The following is a 26303-nucleotide window of genomic DNA, read 5'->3' as shown; positions in this document are numbered from 1 at the left end:
AATTTTATATCATAAAATTATTCAGGCCATGGATTTTAAATTTCTTAATAAAAATTTAATCTGTATGGTTATGATTTTATAAAAAATATATAAAACAGCACCATGTGACAAATAATTTTCTATACATCTGTCACAAACTTATTCACCGAAATACCTGCTATATTTTATTGATCAAGAAATAAGTCGTTTCCATGCTCGCTGGTGAATGAACTCCCTTTACAATTACGTCGACTGGTGAATGGATAGAAAGGTATCCACCATTGTTTAACATAGATTATCTAAGTCTTACATTCACAACAAGAAAGTATCTAAATCAATGACACTCCATTAGCGTTGCTTCTCACTTGAAAACTACCCTTCAGAAGTTTAAGGCTAAATGACATTAGAGAGTTAAAAATCCGACGATCATGCCTTTCAACAAAAAAATAATCATATCCATTTTACCGTACAAAATTCAATTTACATACCATCTACATAGAAAATTCCTCAACCAAAAACGACCATACACATCTTTCCCCAACATAAAATAAATATATCCATCTTACTGTACAATACTCAAATACCAATATGCACATGGCAATGGAGCACCAAGTGCTTCAATTTACAACATACGCATAGGAATGGGGCACCAAGTTCGTTGACTTTGGTAAACAAGGGTTACGGCTTTGTCAATGAAGACACGTTGTATATCGTCAAGGTCAAGAATCCTTATCCTGGGCCGAAAGGAGTTTGCTGACTCTACTGACCTAACCTACTCTAAACATGGCATCACATTCGAGTGAAACACACTGTTCCACAATTCTCACATATTCCGAACCTTTAAATCCTCTTCATCGGAATTTGGAATTTTGAGTGCAAGAATACCAAGAGAGGAGGAAACCCTAAAACATATTCCTTTTCTCCGTTTCCTTCTGGTAGCCCTTGGGAGAGGATGGGCTTTCAATCCGACGGCATGATCTGATCGAGAGCGATAATCAATCCCATAACCAAAGCTTGGTCGTCGCCAGGACTCACTATCAGATTGAACACATCTCCTCCCAGTGTTATCTCTGGTCTCACCTGCTTTGGCTTCACCTGAAAGCAAAACACGAAATACTTTGAGAACCTGGCCTGAACACACCCCAATGAGTTACTCTGAGCATACATATGGATTGTAACATACATACCTCTGCAACGACCTCGTTAAAGCTATTCATAATGGTGAAGCAACGCTTGGCATAACATCCTTCAACATGGTAATCTGGCGTCTTCTTCATTTTGCTCTTAGCTGAAGAAGTACACATGTACACTTCTGCTAAGCTCTTTCTGGTTATTAGCAGAGATGGCGCCCTTCTAATGACGAACAATGATTTCTGGGCATCCCGGAACTCTCCTAAGAATCCTCGCCATTCATTCCGTAGACTCAGCCTCTGCTTCACATACAACAAGACATTCAGTGTGCTTTCAAACGTTGCAAAGATAGCAGAGTTTTTGTTCTTCAAAAGAGAAAACAACGAAAATCAATTTGAAAGATATTATATATGTTTGCATACCTACCGCCGGAACGTGAGGATCGCCACTCCTGCAGCGTCCATGAGAACGACTTGGTTCTTGGGATCTGAAGGATAGTTGTCCACTCTGAACACAAGGTTGCCGCTGGAGTCGAAAACAGTACAGCCATTGCAGCTGAAAACAAGAGACTTTTTCCACACTGTGAGCGCTGTGGCAGACGCCCGGCGAATTCTGGTTCGTGTGGATGAATCTTGGGACTCATGTTTCCTGAGAATACGAGGCAGCGAGGAGCAAATCAAAGGAAAAATAGTACGGAATGAATAATGTGTATGAAACACGTAGTCAACTAAAGTGAACGCTAAGGCTAATAACTGGGTGCTGATTCCCCTCTGCTTGATCCCTTCTTATACTCGGATTGCCATTGCATTTGAAATGCCCCTCTCTCATGTTCACTAAAAATAAAATATATGACTAGCTCCTGTGATATATTTAAATGATAATAACCATAGCGATAAAGCCACCGAAGTCGGAACTTTATTGGTGGTCGTCTATTCAACTTTCTATTTAGACTATAATAAGGTTGAGAATATCAGTCACCCCTCCTTACTACCTAGGGTGGGGCAAATTGCACCTAGTGGACCGTATGTGTACAAAACATTACTTGGAGGTCGGTGTTAAAGTGGAATTAATAAGAACGAAGGTAGTTTCAAACACAGTTTATGTAAAGAAATGTGTCATCGACATCAACGAACGGGGTTCTTAATTTCAATTTCTTACTTTATAACTGTCCCATGGTAGAGACCAGATTGTCATTCTACTGCTAACTCATGTCTTCTCATCTTAACTTACAAAATTTGGTTCCTTAAAATACTTTCAGAAGTTTTTAGAGCACAATTTACCAAATTAGAATTTATTGATAAAATTATTTGACGAATAAATTTCAGCATTTTTTATACTCTAATAGGAAAGAAAATAATATAATTATCCGATCTAAATCACTAATTATCCCATCTAAATTACTCACCTAGAATAAATATTGCGAATAATATTCAACATAACTTATTGAAAGTTGCCCAATACAATATTCAATGTTCAATACATTTTCAATACCCGGTGCCATCATTAGCCGCCAAAAATAAAAACGGATGCTCTAGGAAAATCAACTAGATTCTTAACATTATCACTTATATCACACAGCCTTTCACAAATATAATCATCACACATACAACTCATATAATCATCACACATTCAAATGTGGCGATAACTCTAATAGTAATCATTGTTATGGATGTATTTGTTTGTATGAAATTTATGTGAATGTGCTCATATTATTAATATTTCTTAATTAATTAATATTCATCATCATATAAAAATCGCATAGCAGGTCAACCTTAGAATTTCCTTTTTTGATTGTGTAATTTACCTAACTAAAAAATATTTGATTTTTATATTTCTCTAATTGTGACATACATATTATCATTATGATACAAATATTTTATACATATAAGATATTTTGATTTTTATATTTCTCAGTGAGTGTGACATACATATTATCTTTATGATACAAATATCCTATACATATATGAGGTTTTGATTTTTATATTTCTCAGTGAGTGTGACATACATATTATCCTTATGATACAAATATCTTATACATATATGAGGTTTGAAAGGTAGAGATATCTAAGCCCATGTTTTAAAAAAAACATTGATAACCTCGATTCTTTACTTTAAACTAAATAGTTTTGTAATAGAAAATATTCTCAACTATGGATATTTACCGCATTTTACTGTTGATATTATTAACTTGTAATTTAATTAGGCTTTCTCATAATACCATGGGCCAATACCATGGCTTACCAATACCACATGCCCAAAAAAACATAACTTATTTCACAATAAAAATATTTTAGAACAATATGAAAATATCCGTAACCATGGATATTCAACCCCACTTTATCATGGATATTATTGACTCGTAAATAGATTTTCTTACAACACCATGGGCCAATACTATGGCTTATCAATACCATATGCCCAAAGAACATAACTTATTTTGCAATCAAAATATTTTATAACAATATGACAAGATTCTTAGTCATGGATATTCACCCCCACTTTGTCATTGATATTATCAACGTGTGGATAGGCTTCATTATAATACCATGGGTTATCAATGCCACATGCATAATACCATGGCTTATCAATGCCACATGCCAAAAAATCATAACTTATTTCACATTCAAAATATTTTTTAACAATATGACAAGAACCATGCATATTCACCCCAACTTTACCATGGATATTATTAACTTCTAAATAGGCTTTGTTACAATACCATGAGCCAATACCATGACTTATCAATACCACATGCCCAAAGACCATAACTTATTCCACAATAAAAATATTTTATTTTAGTTTATTTTTATAGCATTTTTAAAAGAAAATAAAAAGAAAAAAATGTTATAATTACTTTTGAGATATATCTAAATCCTCTATCCTCACGACTATTAGAAATATTCCCATATAAATTAAATTAACGTTGTAATAAAATTGAAAATGAGGATACTTTCATATTTAAAGATGTAGAATTTATATAATATAAATAATATTAGTGAGAACCAAAATAGATCCATCTTAAATAAGGATCCATGTGATGACAACAAGAAAAGTGAAGGGGCGAGAGGGGTAGTCTAGAGGGAGGAAGATAGTAACAAATCCGGAGTGAAAGAGAGAGAGAGAGAGAGAGAGAGAGAGAGAGTTGGAGGGGCAGAGAGGGGGGAAATAACAAAGGAAATATGGGGAGAGAGTGAGGGAGAGAGGATAGGGGGCAGAGATAGGGAGACACAAAGATGGAGGGGATAGAGAGAGATGGGGGCAGAGACAGAGGGAGGTGGGAGAGAAAGGGAGAGAGGGAATGAAGAAGAAAGCCATAGAGGGAGAAAGGTAGAGACAGAGAGAAGGTGGAGAGAGAGAGGGTGTGACAAGGGAGGAATGGAGAGAGAGTGAGGGAGTGACAAGGGAGGAATGGAGAGAGAGTGAGGGAGGGAGAGAGAGAGATACGGAGAGAAGCGGAAGAGAGAGAGGTAGAGAGGAAAAGGGAGAGAGAGAGGGGCAGAGAGGAAAAGGGAGGGAAGGAGGGAGAGAGAGAGAGAGAGAGATATGCAAAAGAGAGTGTGTATGTTTAGGGATGAGATAGAGAGAGCGAATAAGAAAGAGACACACAGATACAAATATAGATATTATATAGTTTTATATAACTAGTGTATATCCATCTCAACCCTGGAGGGAATGAGGGAGAGAGAGAGAGAGAGAGAGAGAGAGAGATATGGAAAGAGAGTGTGTATGTTTAGGGATGAGATAGAGAGAGAAAATAAGAAAGAGACACATAGATACAACTATAGATATTATATAGTTTCATATAACCAATGTATATCCATCTCGATCTATCAAGCACTGAGAGAGATCAAATCTCTTAAGGTGGAAACCATTCCTCACATTTTACACTCAAAAAATTAGTTTACACTTGGAAAGATTGAATCCTTTTGATGCTTGATAAATCGAGATTAAAATTAATCTAAACTGATTTAAAAATAATTACAATATTATTTAGAAAAACTCTACTCTGCCATTTTTAATATCTAAATACTATTAGAATATTTACTATTTGACGTTTTATAATTAAAAAAAATATATATTTATTAAAAAATAGGCTTTCCATCTAGAAAGGAAAATTACCACCGGTGTAACACTTATTATATGAAAAACATGTGACTTGATAGAGAAACAAAATTTACTAATTTTCTTTTATTATGGCCATCGCAATGAAAACAAATTTTCGAATTACTTCAAATATTTTTAGTCAAGAAAGGCGGCGCTCTTTTACCAATAATGTGGCCCATCGTTTTTCACCTCTACGTAAAGGAATGGAACCTTTTTGTATTCGAGTGACAAGGATTTTTTTCTTTTGGTTTGTCCATGGTAACAATATAATAAATTGTTCTTTTCTCATTCATGAACCGAAACTTCTCAAATATAAAGTCTAAAAATACATGGATCTTATATATACTATGTATCATCATTTTCGGCCTATTAAGCTATAAACATCAAAATTATTTGAGATGAAACATTTTTAAAGAAATAAAGTCCATTGATTTGCTTCTATTATGGATCATGGCGATGAACACAAACTTTCGAATTAATTTCAATATTTTTAGTCACGCAGCTGTTGTATCTATAACGTGGCACATTATTTTTCTCCTCTCCATGAACAAGAATGCAACATTTTTTTATTCGAGTGACAAGTATTGTTTCCTTTTGGTGTGTCCATGGCAATAATATAAAAAAATGCTTAGATTATATATACTATGTATCCTCATTTTCGGCCTATTAAGCTAAAAATATGAAAACTATTTAATATCAGAAAATTTTAAAGAAATAAAGTCTAATGATTTTGTTTAGTATGGGCCATGGCTATGAACCCTAACTTTCGAATTACTTCCAATATTTTGACACATCAATTTTGTCCTGTGCATGACAAGAATGCAACATTTTTTTTGGTCCGATGACAAGTATGGTTTACTTTTGGTGTGTCCATGCTAATAATATAATAAATTGTCCATTGCTTCTTCGTGGATGGAAACTTTTCCAATTATAAAATATAAAAATATGTACAATATATATACAATGTATCCTCATTTTCGGCCTATTGAGTTATAAATAAATTAAACGAAAGGAAATGTACATAACCCACAAGACCTGTAGGGAACAAAAACATATAACTCATACTCTTTCATTAGTCAATAAAATGTTCTCAAATTAGTAGGTATAAAAATATTTGGATTATATATAATATGCTTCCTCATTATCGGCCTATTAATTTATAAATAAATGACAATATAGGAAATTTCCATAACTAAGTGGACATGCATGGAACTAAAAAAACATATAGCTCATACTCTATCACACTTCTTTTGCGATCCAAAATTTCATTCACCCAATTCGGTCGTCTTAGTTGTGCTTACCGTTTGAAAATTCCTTTTATATCGTTGGATATATCTGGGCAACCATGAGCCCTGAAAAATATAAACAATAAGTCACACAAAGTATACCACAATATATGACACAATGAATACCATACCTCCCATAGATTAATATATCAATATATCAGCAATTGACTATATAGACCCAACCCTTCAATGTATAGTATTATATTGAAGTATTATAAGGTTAGCAAGGCCATCCACGTGCTAAAGTTTATCATGGAGCTGCCACTCACCTTTGAGTTTGAATATAACAAGATTGGGTATAAAACCACGACTCTGCCAGAACCCATCTCTAGAAAGGGGTCCACAAGGCATGATATTTCCTTACGGATGACCTCTTCATAACGTGGGGTACTCATTTGCAGGATGCATCGTCCCACCGGTTTCCGTCGTGCTCATTAAACAAATGTGATAACTACATGTTATTTTCTCCATTATTACTATCCCACAATGCGACAATTTTGTCACGAGTTGTGGTCAAAACGGAAAAATAGAGTGTGCAAAAAGTTTTCAAATGCTATGGCAGCATTGTCCTCATTGTTAAAAAAACAGTGACATGCTTTAAGATAGGCTTAAAAGAAAAAAATAATAATGTTTAGTTCGAAAAAATAATAATTAAATAAATATTCAGCTCTACAATAATATTTATTAAAATTTAAGATAATTTAAATTTCAAATTATTAAATTTTAATAAAGATCAAAATTTTTAATATGATATTAAAAATCCTTACATATATAAAGGATTAAGATGATTACAGGGTAATAAATTTGATGGATTTTGGTGTTGAATCTATATATACAATAAAAATCCAGTTTAAATAACATAAATGAAGATTTCACCTCAAAATTTTCCAACTTATTTCGGCAAATCCAAAAAATCACACTAAAGAAAACTCTATATATATATATATATATATCTGTGTGTGTGTGTGTGTGTCTGTTAAATTGTTTGTCTAACTCCTACTATGCGTCCATTGTTCATTAACATTATCTATTGAGCCAAGAAGCTCATTCTATAACCCAATATGAGGGCAATGTGTAATTCCTTCCGTGTTCAAGGTGAAGTTGACACGTGCCCTTTTTAAAATAAAAATAAAATATTCTTTGAATTAAAAAATAATGTTGACTATAATGAAAACAAAAAACAAATATACATATTTGGTTAGTTTTACTTAAAAATATTATAAAACATAGTCTCACTCTAGTTGTGCTCTTGTTTTATTGATTGCCCTTTATACATATATCACATTAAAATAATGATTTTGAAACCATATTTAAATTTAATGAATAAGCACATAGAAATTTAATATTATCAATATAATAAGATTCTTAACCATGAATATTCACCCATTTTACCATAGATGTTATTAACTTTTAAAGAGGTGTTCTTACAATACCATGGGCCAATAGCCTAGCTTATCAATACCACATACCCGAAAATGATAACTTATTTAATATATATATATATATATATATATATATATATATATATATTTCATTTCATTAAAAAAAAATTAAAACATAATACTTACAATAAAAATATCACAAGATTCATAACCATAGATATTCACCCTCATTTTATATGGATATTATTAACTTGTAAATAAGTTTTGTTACAATACCATGGCCCAATACCATGGCTTATTAATACCAAGTGCCCAAAAACCATAAATTATTTTAAAATCAAAACATTTAATAAAAGTCCAATATGTAGAGATGTTGTAATGTCAAAATGTTGACCCACTCAAAATAAAATAAAATTAAAATTAAAATTAAAAAGTTTAATAATGATAATTATAATAAAACATTTTAGATTGGTTAAATTACATAAAAATAATATAAAATATAAAGTATAAAATCAATAATTATAATTATATTTATAATTATTAATAAAGCCATTGTAGATATGAAAACCTCTTTTAAATTCAAATGAGATTTGATAGATAGATCTAGGCTGGTTGATATTACAAGATATGGTAAAAATATTTCGCTCTCACTCATAGTTATAAATAAAATATTTCAGTGTCCATGTCAAGTGAGAAGAAATAATTAAAAGTAAAAAAATTCAATACCTTCCTTATAACTATAATAACATGAAGGCATGTAATTAATTTAATATTTAATATAACATAATATGTGACATTTAAAAAGTATTAGCAATAATTGAAAAGTTCAATGTTTATCATAATAAAGTATTTCAATATATAAAACTATAAAATTAAGTTATTTTGAAACGTATTTAAAAATATATTAATAAAAAACTAATAATATGGACAATGTAATTCATAAATGAAATATTTCAATGCTTAAGTTAGCTAAATTATTTTAATGTCAAATTTACTATTGTATATGGTTTTAAATAAGAATAATACTAATAGTAATAAAATGTCTATATATCATAAAAATTAATTGAAAATTGAAAATTCTTATTTCTATAACATTTCAAGTATAGTTATTTACTATTTTAGGCATTTATTAAAGGTTAATTTTGAATCAATCAAATATTTGTTGGAATTGCATGTTTAAGCTATTTTATTCCATGTATTCAAGAGATTTTCAAGGGATTAAATCTATTTATACATTCAAAAATGCAATTTAGAAAATAAAAAATTATATATATATATATGTGTAAAGAGAAATTCTAACCGTTATTTATCAAGTTACTAAAAAAAATGTAATATTCAGAAATGCAATTTTTCTTAGATTTTTCACTGTAAAACAAATATATGCTTCAACGATTTAATCCCTCTAAAATCTTTCTATATCTTTTATTAATATGAATCTAAGCTAATTGATAGTACAACCTAATATAAAGTAGAAAACCTCATATAAAGTAGATAATGTATTGAAAAGGATCCAATCAATTAATTAAATAAAGAAATAAGATGATGGCATGATCAGCTAGAACACACATATTAAGTGGAGTAAGGACGAGTTTCATATGCTTCCTGAATACGGGAATTTATTATTTTCCTGAAAGCACCTATAGTAATGTGTATTTAGATGTTCGATTCTCTAATTAAATTAGATTTTCGAGAGTTTTCTAGCTTATTTGCATAATTAAGCCGTTTAAAGAAAAAATTATATCAAAATTTACAAATGTTTTGAGAGGCATTTTTCATAACATATAAAATTTATTATAAAATTACATTTTAGATTATAAAATATATCAAATAGTGATAGGAATGTTAGTGATAGGAATGTTTGTTGAAATGTTTGGTTTGATAATTTGTTTATTTTCAAATTTTTCTCCTATATTCAACTGAAAAAAGATTTCACAATTTACAAAAATTCTGAAGAAGCACCACTTGCTATATTAAAGTAATCTAAATAGTTTAATGGAAAAAAGATTTCATAATTGGCAACGATTTTGAAGAAGCAACACTTTCCTAACTTATGGAACCTATTATAAAATTACATTTTAAATTATAAAATACATTTACAATTATTGAAATATGTATGAACCTTTGTCTTAGTTTTCATATATATCCATGGAATAGATCCACCTTGGTCGCAACATCACCCATAGATATACCACGTTCATGTACGTAGCTCTAATTTCAGCCAATTAATGCACTTATATTACCACTATCATTAACTATAATAGGACTATTCTGATACTTACAATAGCCGAGGCATCGATTTCCATGAGAGAGGCTTTTATTTTATTGAGGCGACCAAGTTGCCATTAGATTGTGCTTCAAATTATTACGCCTTGTTTTTGTTTTCAATTAGTAACGTTCTTGAAGTTTCACCCTTGTGGTATTATGGTTTTCATATTAGTTTGACTGATATTGATTAAGCTGGAAATTATGGTTTTCATATTAGTTTGACTGATATTGATTAAGCTGGAAATTATGAAATTTTTAATAATTAAAGTGGGTGAGGAATTATTATTAATTATAAGGAAATTTCATAATTATCATAATAATCAAAATATTTCAAACTGATATGTAAATTACGTTTAGTTGTTTCCTTAAATATTTTTATTATTTATAGACACGCGATTTTTGTTTGTGTGAAAGAAACTATAGAAATTCTCGGTTTTCTAATTGATTTAGATTTTTTAGAGTTTTATTATGTATTTAAATAATTGAATGGTTTAACGGGAAAAAATATTTTACAAATTGGAAAGGTTTTGATGAGGTAGTGCTTTCGTAGTTTATAGAATTTATTATAATGATATTGTAGATTTATTAATTCTGTATCTATCAAGTACTGGGAAAGATTAAATATTTTGATGTGCAAATCTTTTTAATAGTAAAACAGATTTGTTCCCTCTTCACTCTTTGTATATCTAGAATTAAGAGATTTGTTGTCTCTTGATTCTTTGTATATGTAGAGTTAAGAGTCGACAAGGATCTATTTTTTTCATTTGTAAACTAACAATCCTTCTTAATAATATATCTATAATGTTTTCAGAGAGATCAACGTTTTGAGATGCATACTTTTCATTCAAATTTCCATTCTCAAAAAGGTTTACACCTTAAGATATTTTATTCTTGAAAATTTTCATTGCTATAGCTTTAGGATGGATTTATAATGTTTATAATCAATTTTTAATGTCAAATTTCATTTAATGGAATTTCAAGTGATCTTATAAGAGATTTTTTATTTTTTATGTTAGTTAATTTATGTTTGTATATTAGGAGATTTAACTATTGTTTTAAATATTATTATATTGTGAAGGTATAAGACCATTAGAGGTAGCTTAAGTGGTTGGGACTCATGATGGTAATTAAAGTCTTGGTTAATTTTGATCAGTATGGTTTGCACACTATCATGTAACACTAGGGACTTATTCTTGGCAACAACAATATGTGATCCTTGGTGGCAACAACAATTGTATTTTTAGTTACTTGATTTCCCCTAGAGATAAAATGAAATTGTTGAGCAGGTTTAATGGTTAAGAACATGCATTTTCTCATAAGAAGTCATATGTTTAAATCTATAAGGATGTAGAACAAATACATCTCTGTAAATTTCAATAGTAAAATTGTTATGTTGAAACAATTGCCTTGACCCACAAACAAGGTGCTTCATACACCGATTTATTTTCTCTCTTATCTACCTCCTTAAAATAAGATAATCAAAATTATTAATTTAAAATATCTAACCATGATTTATTGTTTATATAAAAACTTAATATCTCTACATAGAATGGGATAATATGTATTACTCTTAACTTTAATTTATTTTTTGGTTAAGTTTTCTTAGTTTTGGCTGGAGGGCTTGAGAAAATGAGACCCATGGACATCTAAACCATCAAAATCACTCAGGGATCGCACCCAACCTAGGCCACACCAACCCTTAATATGGCTGGGTTAAGTTTTCTTAGTTTTGGCTGCAGGGCTTGAGAAAATGAGACCCATGGACATCTAAACCATCAAAATCACTCAGGGATCACACCCAACCTAAGCCACACCAACCCTTAATATGGCTATATTTTTTCCCAGAAAATTTCGAAATAAAGTAACTTAAAAATACACCCCATCACCATCTATTCTTCACTACATAGACTACTCTTAACTTTAAAATTATAAATTATAAAATAACTAACCATTTTTTCAATTTTCTTCGAATTATCTTATAAATAATATAAATTCAAATTACAAAACCCTAAAAAAATACTTAAAGAAATTTTATGTTCATAAAACCGTAAATTTACGTTTGACCATTCATATAAATATTAAAATAAGATTTCCACTTTAAATTAATCCTTTTCTTTTCACTTTAATTCAATTTAACCCTATAATGCAAGTTCAAACTTCATGATACCTCTAAAGATTAACTTCATATAAAATATTATTGTAATAAATAAGATTAAGGTGAGATTCCTTTCCATGATAATGACTTTAATGTCATTAATTTTTTCTAACATGATAATATTGCACTTAAATATGTATATTTAATGAATTTTAGTTTTACGTTAAAACTGTAAAGTCGTAGTGTTAAAATAACAATAACTTTAATTTAAAGGAACCAAAGAAATTGACTATTCCAATTAGGGTTGTTTCAATGTAGCATATATCTTCCAAGTATGCATATAACACGTGTATTTCGATTTTATAATGAGTATAGCACAACAGAAAACCTTCCTTAATCTCTATGTTACCATGGATTTCCCGTAACCCGTCCAATTTAATTTTAAAATCAACAATAAATTTCTCATACAATGTCGTTATTGTAATTCTCATCCTTGAAACATTTAAATATTCTAATCTCTTTCTCCGGTTTTTCGTAAGAAATGTATGATATTTTTTTTTCATGTTCATAAAGCAATAACAAGATAACAATTATATGGCATGTGTATTAAATTTAATTTTTTTTGAATTAAGATAATATTATTTCACAATTAACAGATATCATAAAAAATATTAGTATTTATAAAAAACCTTAGTCTCAATTTATGTTTAAGGGAACTAAATCTATTAATCATTAACTAGAGTTCAAGAAATGCAAAATCAAAATATTTGATACTTCGAAATTACTAAAAAAAACATATAATAAATTGTATAATGAAACAAATTAGATTCTAGAAGGCATAGCATGTCCTCAAGAGTTTGAAGAGGTAACTAGGACTTGAACATTTGTACTAACTAGAACAAGAGGTTTTAAGTCACAATGAAGATGACTTTCAAGGAGAGATAAAATCCACACTAGAATATATGAGTGTTGATATCATTTCATCCACTTGATTTCACTCAAAGAAGAGATGATATCATTGTCGTCTTCATGCTTCTCCTTCAAGGCCTTTTCTAGAAGAGTTTTCATCTACCAATGTAAGGTGATGGAATTCAAGTACTTCTCTATCTTACCTTAGTATACAGAGGGTTAAAAATCCAATTAGCTAGCTCATCTTGGGTTTCAAAATTTAAATCAAGTTGTTAACCATTGGTGGTGAGGGCTTCGAGTTGATGAATTTCGTCACATGAATTTCAAGGGGGGTGGAAGAATGGAAGATGGTTGGAGCTTCCTCGACATGAGTTTGGCAATGCTACCAGTCATGAGGACCTCTATGTCGAACCCCTCAGTTGTTGAACATTCGTTGTCGAGGCATGTTACACCAGAAGTGAGACATCCAAGCAAAATATCTTGGCCACAAAAACTCATAACTTTGAAGAATGAGGTTCGGGAAACTAGAGAGAAGCTTAAATAAAGGGGTTTTCATAAATCAGGGAAAACATGACCAATATGTAGAGGAAAAATGTAAAGGCATAGTAGATGAAAGTCTCTTGTTAACGACTAGTTCTTTCCAAGTGTCATTGTAATTGAGGTCATGACCTGATCTAGTTAAACTTGAAACAAAGAAAACAATCATCCACTAGCGAGAAACAAAACCAAAGAATGAAATTATTGAGATAGAAGAGTAGAATAATACCTTGAATATTGTAGCCCACTAAATCTAGACCAACAAGGTCATTCACATAGAAGGATAGCCAACACCACTAACTCCTGCAACATCTATCTCCATTGTACCCATCATAGTTTCAAGATTTGTAACCCCTTCATAACCAAATATTATTTCTCTTGACCATTTCTTAGCTTTCAATGCCTTTAATGAGGATATCCAACCCTAGGAGTGAAGTTGTATTTCATGTAAGCATAGGTTAATTAAAATCTAGAAAAGAACAACATCATCCATTCTCTATAAAAATCGCATTTATTATGCCATAGCTCTAAAGGTTTCGCACCACATGCAAGCCTCCCTCTATCAGGTGCCTAAGGGAGTCGTCCCACCTAAATTGACGTAGAATCCTAGGAATACTAAAACATTTAGAGAGCAACGTCTCCCCTTGTAGAATAGTCAATAAATGTAATGTTTGACATGGGATTGAAGATTATTGTATGTGGTTCGCATGTGTTTGGTATGGCGAAAGTGTCTGATGCCACCCCGCTCCCAATATTAAATTTTTTGGGATGTGACAGGGTGGAAGTCTCCCCTCCACCTTGCCCCCCTCCACCTGCAACGTGGCATTGACCAATGCCCAAATAATGGGCCTATTTTCATCATCTAGAATGAGTTGTAGTAGCTCCTTCAAGTTGGAAGACACCCCTTCCAACTAAGTTTCTATCAGAAAAATGTGACGATATTTAGACCCCAAGTTGACCAAGAAATTTATGCCTTTTTTCTCATTCAATGATAATGTAAAGTTGTGAAACAATTGATAGAATGGAGAAGTTTTTGAATGCAAGAGATAATGTGTTCTACTCATTAACTCGTAGACAATTTTTCTATAGGTGTCCCATTGATGATTTCCCAACAGTTTAGATAGCCAATTCGGAATCACCATCAACCTACAATATTGAATATTCTTCATTGATCGCAAATACCAGGCCTTTTTCTAAGGAAAGGAGCTCTGCTACATTATTACCTTTGAAGCCACAATTTTTAGCATACAACTTCAGGCTTTAATCTTCTGAGTCATGAGAATCCCCTCCATAACTTTCTTGACTAGGATTTCTTTCAGAAGCACCATAAAAATTTAACTTCAAAAAACCCATTGGGGGGGTAAGTGTAGATTTAAGGAGAGGTATTTTATGGAGACATGATCTTGTCAAGAAGAGATAAGATCATTGAAGGAGAGAGCTCATGTTATGATAAAATCGTAGATTCATTTTTATTTATTTCCCAGTCCTGTTGGCTCCATGCTTTAGAGAGGGTGGATAATTGAAGGAGAGAGCTCATGTCTTGATAAAATCATAGATTCATTATGATATTCTTTCCAGTCTTGTTGGCTCCATGCATTAGAGAGGATGGTCTCACAAATATTTTACTTAATAATTTTACATATTGTACCTTCTTCATTTTATTTTGTTTAAACATCCTATTGTTTCTTTCTTTCAATCTCACCCAGATGAAAAATATAGAAACAAGAACCCATGTTCAATTCACAATAGGGTCAGTAAGTATGATATTTGTCCATTTCTCCAATGTTTTAACTATGTTGTAATTATGGTTCGAGTATCCAAAAATGATAAAGCACCACATCTAAAGATGGTCAGTGAAAGGATAGGAATTTAAGAGGTGTACTATAGCCACTTCCTAAATTTAGCATGCACAACAAAGGGCCCTACAATCCTTTTTTTCTAACTTGAACCCATGAAAGGATATTTGTCTCCATATCAATGATAGAAATTGTAAAACCTTAAGTTGTTGGCCATTCATTCAAATTCTTCCAAAAAGGATTCTCATGGATGCCCTTGTGATCATTTAGTAGAGAGTAGGGTTCCTTAAGAGTGAACATCCACTTTGTTTGATATCCCCACCAATGTTTTTCATGGTCCTAATCAATGGTAGCTTTCCTCTTTGTAGATCCTAAGCTAAAATGACCTAAGCAGTCAATTCTAGGGGAATCAATGAATCCTGAATTATTTTCCATCCTCTCCACAACATATAATCATGCATTTTTTTCAAAAAATATTCTATTTTAGTGCACAAATGGTTTGATGTGAATACATGTATTTATATATGTTCCTCGTGATCCTCCAACTATGTCATTTGTTTCCAAGCATCTTTCTAAAATAGTTTAGTACATAGATTCCTAATCTCCTAGAAAACATGATCTTGAAATATAATATGATTTGCCTATGTAAATATCCATATAGAGGAGCATAAAGGTCACTTTGTATCACTTAATGAGTTTAGAGGTGTGGCAATATTTCCTATCCCAAATTTGTTTCAAAAGATCATGCCCTCCCTGAATCTACCACCATCATTTTTTAGCTCCCAATGCCTTTTTCACAATCTTTGGGTCCTACATACATAAACCCAAAAAAGTCATGGAGATTCAAAGCTTTTCCTAGGTAATTAATGACCATTTTTCCTTCTTTACTCATTCCATAGAAAATATATGTAGAGGAAAGTGATGGATTTGAATATACATTTGGGAGTAGTTAGGGCTAAGATTTAGTCAATTGGGAAGGCTTGAAGGAAAAACTTAAGAAGGACCATCCTATCCACCAAAGTAAGAGACCAATGCCCAACTATCTAGCTTGTTAGATATATTTTGAAGAATTCCTTGCCAGTAGGCTAATCTCGAAGAGTTGTCTACCCATTAATCTCCTAAGTATTTAGTAGGAAGTTTACCTATGTGGATGTCCATCAGGCATGCTAGGTGTCTCTGAACAATCGCGTTATTGTTAAAGAAATATATATTTTCATTTTACCTTTTTATCACTATACTTGAAGTGTCCATGACATCATTGAGGATAGTTTTCAAAAATCTTGTCTCCCCCACAGTGGGAATGCCAAAGAGCATACTATATTAAAAAAATTGTTAATTGGTGGTAGGTAAATCATTACAATAAATGTAGACACTCTTAATAGTATCCTCATGTCCAACATAATTAATATATCTTTCCGATCCCTCAGCTTCTAAGATAAATAAAGATGGTAAGATAGGGTCACCCTGAAGAAGACCTCTAGAGTGATTAAAAGTCATGATTGGAGAACCATTGAAAAGAATAAAGAAGAATGGAGTTGAGATTAGGGACATTATTAGAGTGAAAGACTGAGATGAGAACCCAATGCCCTGAAGAGTTTGAATCATGTAATCCCAATTTGAACAATCATAATATTTATAGAGGTCTAGTTTCATAAGCATGTGAACCAGCTTGGATATCCTTAGGGAGTGTATAATCTCATGATCCGCCACAATCTTGTTAATGATTTTGCCACAAACAACAAAGCCTATCTAATGTAGAAAGGTGACATTGCTCAATAAAGGTTTAAAGAAGCTCACAATGATCGATGATTACAGAGGGAAATTGATTGAAAAACACTTAGGGTTACCTACTCTACTAGATTTTGGAAATAAAGTCTTAAAAGTAACAATGATACTTGGCCATACATTTTGTGATTAGTGGGATTCTTTGACTAGGGCATTCACTTTAGAGGCTATGAATGACCATCAAGCCTAAAAGAAGTTTGTTGTGTAATCAAATATAATATCCCTCATATATTCTCCTCATTTCTTATAATAAAATAAAAATAAAACGTTTGTTTTTTTCATTCTATTTTTATCATATATATACACATACAGAAATACTTGGAGTCTTATAATTACACTACATATTTTTTATAAAAAAAAATAAGGAAATGATAGGAGACTTTCATTTATATGTAGTTCAAAAACTCTTTTACTCTTTTTCTTTTTGTTTTCTGGCCAGAAATTCTATCTAATTTTAATTAAGCATATTCTTATGTTAGACTTCTGGTTCAAAATATTATTATATATACATTTTTCCTACCACGCTTGTCGTATAGGTCTATTCTCTCTTCCCTTTTTCTTACTTAAAATATGGTCTATTGACCTTGCAGGAAAAATATGCTTTAAGAGAGACTCACTCTCTATATATATAAGGCGCGATAACCATTGCTGGATCTTACATGTATTTCAGAGTTCTGAATAACATAAATATCATTATTTAATTCACTCATGGTGCATCATAATACTGTTGCAGCTCACCAAAGGTTTTATCGACCCACCACAAGGTCCTTCAAGATGTAAATGTTCTACATATATATAACATTGATATGCTACTTCATATGTAAACCTTATTCATTAGTTGATAAAGGTATTTCAATTGTTAGGAAGCTTCTAGTTATTTGGTGTGTACAACGTGGAAGCCTGCAGTGATGTGGCGATACGTCAACTCCATGGCCATGTGATTGTCATGTTGATGGATGTGTGACCACCTGCCACACTGCCTTATGAAGTGCGTTATAAATGAAAATCCAAATGTCTTAGCTTGAAGATCGATTTTGGAGGTGAATTGGGGTTAGTTTGGAGTAACTACACATGGCCTCTCAGCCATTCCAATTCCATCTACACTTTCGCAGTTTGAGACAGAGGTCTCCAACGTATTTTTTGTTCCTTTTTTAACCATGACTACAAGGTCATCTCCCTTATTTGAAGGTCAACTCTGTGCATCTTGAATATTCTGGGATCTAATGGCATTCGTAGGAAACTCCGCTTGCAGCTATACGCAAAGAATACATTTCTTCAGCTTAGGGTTTTCAATTGTATGAGTGACTTGTAATGGCCTATTATAGACAGTACTCTTGTTCTTATATACCCTTCTGCAGTTTTCTTCCACGCTAGTTCTTTTAGATTAATCTCCTAACTCAGTGTATAATTCTTGGTTTTTCTTTTCAAGTGAACCCTGGGTCAAAGGGTCTCCCATGGCATGACCATTTCTTACTGCAAACGACAAGCAGGAGGTGCCCACCATTACGAGTATTGTGTAACAAAGTTTCAATCAAACCCTATCTCTGTCCATTTTCAACCCTAGCTCAAATTTTTATTTAATTGTAATTTCTAAAAATTGTCATTCTTTGTATTTTGGAGTAGGGTTGCAACACACTCTTCCCCTCAACGAAAATCTAAGTTTTTGTTTGAATTCTTTATTTTCCTTCCAAGAAAATTTTTCTCTAGACCCTTTCTAGGAATTCTGCTTGCTTTTATTGAGGATAATGCTTAAAATAAAGCTATGTAATTACTCACAAATTAGCCAGCAAATTTTGTGTTCTAAGTTATCAGAATTAAGGCAGCAAATTGATAGATGTAGTCAGTGATCATTCAACAAATTATCAGGGACAATAGATTAGTCAAATAATGGATAATGACATTAGAAATATGTGGGGTATATAATAATGTATTCATTGCTCCTATGAAGATATGAAATTCCAATGAGAGTTCAGCTCATGGATTGAGAATCAGACTTCTCTTATTTTTGTTCATTAGTTTTCTCTATGTTTTCATATGCATGCTCTTGCTAGATTAACATGGTTTCAGAGCTAGGTTAAGAGAGTTGATTTATATGTAAAGTTTGTGTTGTTGGCAGGAGGTTTCAAAAGTTTGTGAAATCCATTTGCAAGAGTTTTCATCATTTTGTGAAGCCTGTGGAATATTGGTGGGAGTGCTCAACAGTTAGCAACAATGGCCAATAATATTAGTATTTCTCAGCCCCAAAGACCAATGTTTAAAGGTGAGAACTTTGGTTTTTGGAGTATTAAGATGAAAACATTGTTTCTCTAACAAGATTTGTAGCATTTCATGGAGAATGGATATACAAAACCAGATGCTCAGACACTTGCCTGCTGGACTCAAGACCAAAGAAACTAGATAAAGGAAAATCGTAAGAAAGATTCAAAGGCTCTCTTCCTAATCCAACAAGCAGTGCATGATTCAATTTTTCCCAGACTAGTTGGAGTAACAAAATCAAAGGAGGCATGGGATGCTTTGCAGCAAGCATATCAAGGAAGTGATAAGGTAAAAATTGTTAAGTTGCAGTCATTAAGAAGAGAATTTGAAACCTTGTGCATGCAAAACAATGAATTTATTCAAGATTTTCTCACTAGAGTTACGAGTATAGTGAATGAAATTAGGTCTTATGGAGAAGATTTAAAAGATCAACAAATTGTTGAGAAGATTTTAAGAAGTTTCCCTGCAAAATTTGATGGGGTTGTTGTTGCTATTAAGGAGTCTAAGGATCTAACTCAGTTGTGTGTGAATGAGCTAATGGGGTCTCTTCAATCTCATGGGAAAAGAATCAATAGATCTTCTGAAAATCTATTGAGCAAGCTTTTGAAATAGGAGGAAATATTTTCAAAGACGAAAGTGGTTCTTCTCATGAGGAAAGCTAGAACACTTTTGGAAGAGGAAGAGGAAGAGGACAAACATACAAAGGAGGCAGAGGTCGAGGAAGATTTTTTCTACATACGAAAAAGGAAGAGGCAATGATGACAAAGATGGAGGTAAAATATTTAATAAATCCGAAGTTCAATGTTTTTATTGTAAAATATTTGGCCATTATGAAAGAAATTGTTGGAAAAAACAAGGACATCAAGTTAATTTTTCTGAAGAAAATGAAGAGGTTGGAACTTTATTCTTGGCTTCTGATTCAATTAATAATGTTTCCAATGAGGTGTGGCTTATGGAAAATGTTTGCAAAAATAACATGACAGGAAACAAAGATTGCTTTGTATAGATAGATGAATATACCAAATCTAATGTATTATTGGGAGTTGACAAGCCAGTTGAAGCTAAAGGTAAGGGAACAATTGTTGTAAAGACAAAATAAGGAAAACCAAAGCACATTAATGATGTTTTATATGTTCTTGGTCTAGCACATAATTTGTTGAGTGTGGGGAAGCTCCTTGAAAAGGGACATCTAATTGTTTTCAAGGACAATCAATGCATAATCTATGATAAAAATGATGACAGTAAAATTATTGCTAAGACTAATATGCTACAAAACGGAGTTTTTGCTTTCAATCTCCCTTGTGAAGCAAGTACAACATTAAATGTTTCACTTGACGATATTTCCTAGCTATGGAACATAAGGAATGGACATTTGAATATGAAAGGCTTGAAATTGTTATATAACAAGAAAATGGTCAAAGGGTTACCACCTATTGGTTCTACTGATAAAGTTTGTGAAGGGTGTATTCTTGGTAAGCAACAAACAGATTCATTTCCAGTAGCAAGTTAACCATTGGAACTAGTGCATGCAAATATATGTGGTCCTATGTAAACCTTGTCTCTCAAAAAAAAAAGTATTTCATTATTTTTGTGGATGATTTTAGTAGAAGAACATGGGTATATTTCATTAAAGAAATATCTGATGCATTTGTCATTCTTCAACAATTTAAATCTCTTGCGGAAAAGCAAAGTGGTTATTGTCTAAAAGCATTTCGCATAGATAGAGAGGGAGAATTCACTTATAATAAGTTTGATTCTTATTGTAAAATGAATGGCATTCAAAGGCAATTGATAACTAGTTATACTCCACAACAGAATGGCATTGTTGAATGTAAGAATAGAACAATTATTGAGATGGCTAGGAGCATGATGAAAGTTAAAAACCTTCCAAACATTTTTTGGCCTGAGGCTGTAGGTACATATGTTTATTTTCTTAATAGATTCCCAACAAGAAGTGTGCAAAATATTACCCCTTACGAAGCATGGTGTGGAAGAAAACCCAATATTTCTCATTTAAGAGTCTTTGGATGCATTATCTATGCTCATGTTCATACTGAAAAGAGAATAAAGCTTGATGATAAAAGCGCGAAACAAATTTTTATTGGATATTGTGAAGAAACCAAAGGTTATAGATTGTACAATCCAAAAACTGAAAAATTAATGATTAGTCGTGATGTCTTATTTGATGAGAAAGAAGAATGGAAGTGGAATCGTGATGTGCAACAACAAACTCCAAGTATTGTTGTACAAGAAGATGAATATTTTGTTTATGCAAATCCATTGAGTAATCAAAATACTTTAGAGGCCACATCCACACCATCATATTCTGTTACTTCATGTCATGTTTCAAGTCCAAGTCGTCCTCCAAAAAGGAAAAAAATCTTTAAATGAAATTTATGGTTATACTAATTTAGCTTTGGTGTCTCAGATTGAAGAAGAACCAAGATGTTTTGAAGATGCGGTAAAAGAATTAGTTTGGTGCAAAGCAATTCATGAAAAGATGGCAACAATTAAAAAGAATGCAACATGGGAGCTTGTGGATCCTCCTAGTGAGAAAGAAGTCATTGGGGTCAAATGGTTGTATAAAACCAAGTATGCAGTTGATGGATCAATACAAAGGCACAAAGCAAGGTTAGTAGCAAAGGGATATGCTCAACAACCAGGCATTGACTATAGTGAAACATATGCTCCTGTTGCAAGATTTGATACAATCATAACTGTTTTGGCATTGGTAGCACAATATAAATGGTTAGTTTATCAATTTGATGTTAAATCAGCCTTTCTAAATGGTAAGTTGAAAGAAGATGTATATGTTCACCAACCCTAAGGATATGAAGTAGCAGAAAATGAACACAAAGTCTACAAAGTGAAAAAGGCTCTTTATGGGTTTAAACAAGCTCCAAGAGCATAGTACAGCAAAATTGACACTTATTTTTTGAAAAAGGGGTTTAATAGAAGTGAAAATTAACACACATTATATATCAATTCAAATGGTAATAATATAATAATTGTGTTCTTATATATAGATGAATTGATATACACATCTTCAAGTAATTTTTTAGTGGAAGAGTTCATGGAGGCGATGTTGACTAAATTTGAGATGACTGATTTGGGTTTGCTCCATTATTTTATTGGCATAGAAGTGACACAGATGAATGATGGAATTTTTATTTCACAATAAAGTACGTTTCGAATCTTCTTAAAAATTGGAAAATGGGAAATTGTAAACCCATGAGCACACCCATGAATACAAATGAAAAATTTTCTCTAGAAGATGGAGCTGAAAAGGTAGATGCTCAATCCTATAGGAATCTAGTAGGAAGTCTTTTGTATCTTACTACCACTAGCCCTAATATTATGCATGCAGTAGGCTTGATTTCCAGATTCATGGAAAGTCTAAGTAAGATTCATTTTGGAGCAACAAAAATAATTTTGAGGTATATCTGTGGAACAAGAAATTATGGAATTTGGTATACTTCATCAAATAATTTTGGGTTGGTTGGTTACACAGATAGTGACTGGGTTGGATCTTTTGATGATAGAAAAAGCACTTCAGGTTATGTATTCAGCCTTGGGTCAGGTGAAGTATTATGGTGTTCAAAGAAGCAACCAACTATTTCATTGTCTTCTATAGAAGTAGAGTATATTGCAGCAACAACAACAACATGTGAAGCAATTTGGTTGAAGAAAGTATTGTTAGATCTAAAACAAGAACCAAAATATGCCACAACTATTTACTGTGATAACTTGTCTACCATTTCCTTAACTAAATATCCAGTGTTTCATAATCGCACCAATCACATTGATATCAAACATCATTTCATAAGAGACTGTGTGGCAAAAGGAGAAATTCAAATAATGTTTTGTACAACAAATGAACAGCTTGCAAATATATTTATCAAAGCACTACCTAAAGGGAAGTTCAAATACTTAAGGATATGCTTGGAATCACCTCATTAAGCATTAAGTGGGAGTGTTGAGGATAATGCTTAAAAAAAGCTATGTAATTGCTGACAAATTAGCCAACAAATTTTGTGTTCTGAGTTATCAGAATTAGGGCAGCAAATTTATAGATGTAGTCAATGATCATTCAGCAAATTATTAGGGACAGTAAATTAGTCAGATAATGGATAATGAAATTAGAAATATGTGGGATATATAATAATGTATTCATTTCTCCTTGAAGTTATGAGACTCCAATCAGAGTTCAACTCATGGATTGAGAATTAGACTTCTGTTATTTTTTTTCATTAGTTTTATTTATGTTTTCATATGCATGCTCTTGCTAGATTTAACAATTTTCCTCCTCACTTCACAATTTTGTCATCTCAAGACTGAGTATCCGTTGCATGGTTGTCTCTTTTCTTGGATTTTCCATGATTGCTCCTCACGACTTTGTGGCTTATCTAGGCTCTTCTGTAATTTCTATACTCATCCATGGTACTCAACCATGGTGGCCAAGAACCTTCCAAGGTTATTCTTGATGATTAGGGTTTGAACAAGAAAAGAAGAACTGTCCAACTAAGTTCTCTATCCTTCATGAGATCTTAAGAAGTTTTTTTTTCCATAATGTATAACACTAGTCGACCCTAGCAGCTGCAGTTTTTACCAATGATAGATCTATATTTTATAAATACTTAGATTTCTCTTTGGATTTCCATACAAAACTTTTGGTGCAATGTTTTTTGTAATTTCATTTAAACTGGTCTTGAACCATAATTACCTATAGAAGTCTCTATCGTAAAGCTATTACTCTTTCGCAGCATATATCGAAAGGAATTTTTGTAAAATGAAACCACTAGTTGCAATTGATGAAACCATATGGGTATTATTTTCTTCAAGTTTTCCTTCGTTGTTGAATATATATATATATATATATAGGTGTTTTGTTACATGGTTGTGATCTATGGACACTTTATTCAATGCTTTATTTGATGAACTCAATGTGTTTTCTAAATCATTTGAATAAATAATTTTTTAGGTTACATTACCTTCACTATCAAAATAAAGGCATAGTGTTTAACATAGTCTTGTTATTTCCTTACATATTTACATCTTGTATTTTCCAAAAGGATGACTTATCATTTCTCTCATATCTATTACTTCGGATGTTCTCTACCACTTTCTTATCACTAGGTATGGTTATATGTATAAATGGGTAAAAATATATATGTATACCATATTTATTTTATAGAGTCTTTAAACCCAAATTCTTGGCAGAACCTCTCTTAATTTTTTTTGTGTCTTAATTTTTTTTCGGAGTTCACGACTATTATTGTTTAAATCTAACACCGCCCCCTCCCCCACCCACCCACACACACACACACATAAATATATTCTTAGGACGTAAGAGTAGTAATAACAATAAAGAATGGTCTGATAATATTAATATATATATATATATATATATATATATATATATATATATATATATATATATATATATATATATATATATATATATATATATATATATATATATATAGATAGATATATATATTAGATTGTTCTTTATTGCTATTAATACTCTTACCTCCTAAATCTTACCTCCTAAGATGGATCCAAACCACACCAACAAGTTCGATTGGGTAACTCCTCTAACATCACATATTTGATATAGTGTTTACATGCATTCTCATATCTTTTATTTCCACCCCCAAATTCTCAGTTTAAGAATTTCTAATATAGGATTTTTATCAAGAATTTCCAATATAGGATTTTTATCTTTCCCATCTATGAACAACTTTTGACAAAATAATAAATTGCAACGTAGTTGCAATCTGTTATTGCAAATTAGAAATACATGCACCAATACTAGGACATATAAATATATAAATTGACAGAGTCATAGCATTATAGTTAGATATCTAGGCACATATTCAAATTTCATGACCTACATTTTCAATATAATATTTTTTGTTTTTGTTTTCATCTTCAAACTTTTCAAACATAGCCAATCAATAGTAAATTAAAAGTAATTGGGAACTTATCTAAAGTTCTTTCAAGGAATGAATTAAGGGCTTCTTGACCTACTTTCTCAATATAAATATTCTTTTTTCTTTTCTTCTTCAAAATTTTCAAACATAGCCAATCAAAAGTAAATTAAAAGTAAATCAACACTTATCTAAAGTTGTTTTGGGGAATGTATTCAGGGCTTCTTGACCTACTTTCTCAATATAAATCTTTTTCTTTTCTTTTCTTCTTCAAACTTTTGAAACATAGCCAATCAACAGTGAATTAAAAGTAACTGAGCACTTATCTAAAGTTCTATCAGGGAATGTATTAAGGGCTTTCATGATCCTCCAAATTTTAATTTGGATTTTACATCCAGCTACTCCTGAACTCTAATTTGGTGTTATAAAATTGGCAAAAATAGTTAAAAAAAGCTACACTACAACATTTGTTTGTGGTATCGGAGATAATAATAGAAATTCATCACAACTAGAAAGATATGGGTGGTCAGTCCACCTGGGCTAGCTCAAGTGGTGATGGTCGTGGAATGAAGTCTCACCGAATGGATCTCTTGGGTTTGAATATTGTGCTACCCTCGCCCCATAGCGGGGTGAATAATGGACATGTAAACTCGAAAATGAAAGAGTCCTATTAAGCTCACAAAGAAAAAAGAAGTTATGGGTGGTTAGAGGTTTTAATGGATGTTTTTTTTTTTTGTTTTGGGCTTAATGGAAAAAATGCACCAATGCGCTAACACTATAAAAGCACCCATGCTATCAATCTAAATAAAAACACCGGTGTTAAGCACTGGTGAATTGAATGAAAA

The 26303-nt window shown here is 31.8% G+C and overlaps 1 protein-coding gene across 1 annotated transcript in view; it reads right to left on the bottom strand.

Moving 5' to 3' along the window:
- Nucleotides 1-483: 483 nt before the first annotated feature.
- LOC149158687 (uncharacterized) overlaps nt 484-26303 on the bottom strand; it is a 44639-nt gene continuing 18819 nt past the window's right edge. The window contains exons 3-5 of the mRNA XM_089434067.1: nt 1537-1880; nt 1167-1409; nt 484-1074 (exon numbers count right to left, since the gene is read on the bottom strand). Of these exons, the coding sequence (XP_089290193.1) occupies nt 1403-1409; nt 1537-1880 (351 nt within the window). The 3' untranslated portion in view covers nt 484-1074; nt 1167-1402. The remainder of the gene's footprint in view (nt 1075-1166; nt 1410-1536; nt 1881-26303) is intronic.

This window comes from Pinus tabuliformis, chromosome 5_2 (genome assembly GCF_031772625.1).
Source record: "Pinus tabuliformis cultivar Carrire ecotype Pingquan chromosome 5_2, CPIR1, whole genome shotgun sequence".
Lineage (NCBI taxonomy): Eukaryota > Viridiplantae > Streptophyta > Pinopsida > Pinales > Pinaceae > Pinus > Pinus tabuliformis.
Note: the sequence above shows the minus strand (reverse complement) of the source record. Positions and strands in the feature narration are given on the sequence as shown.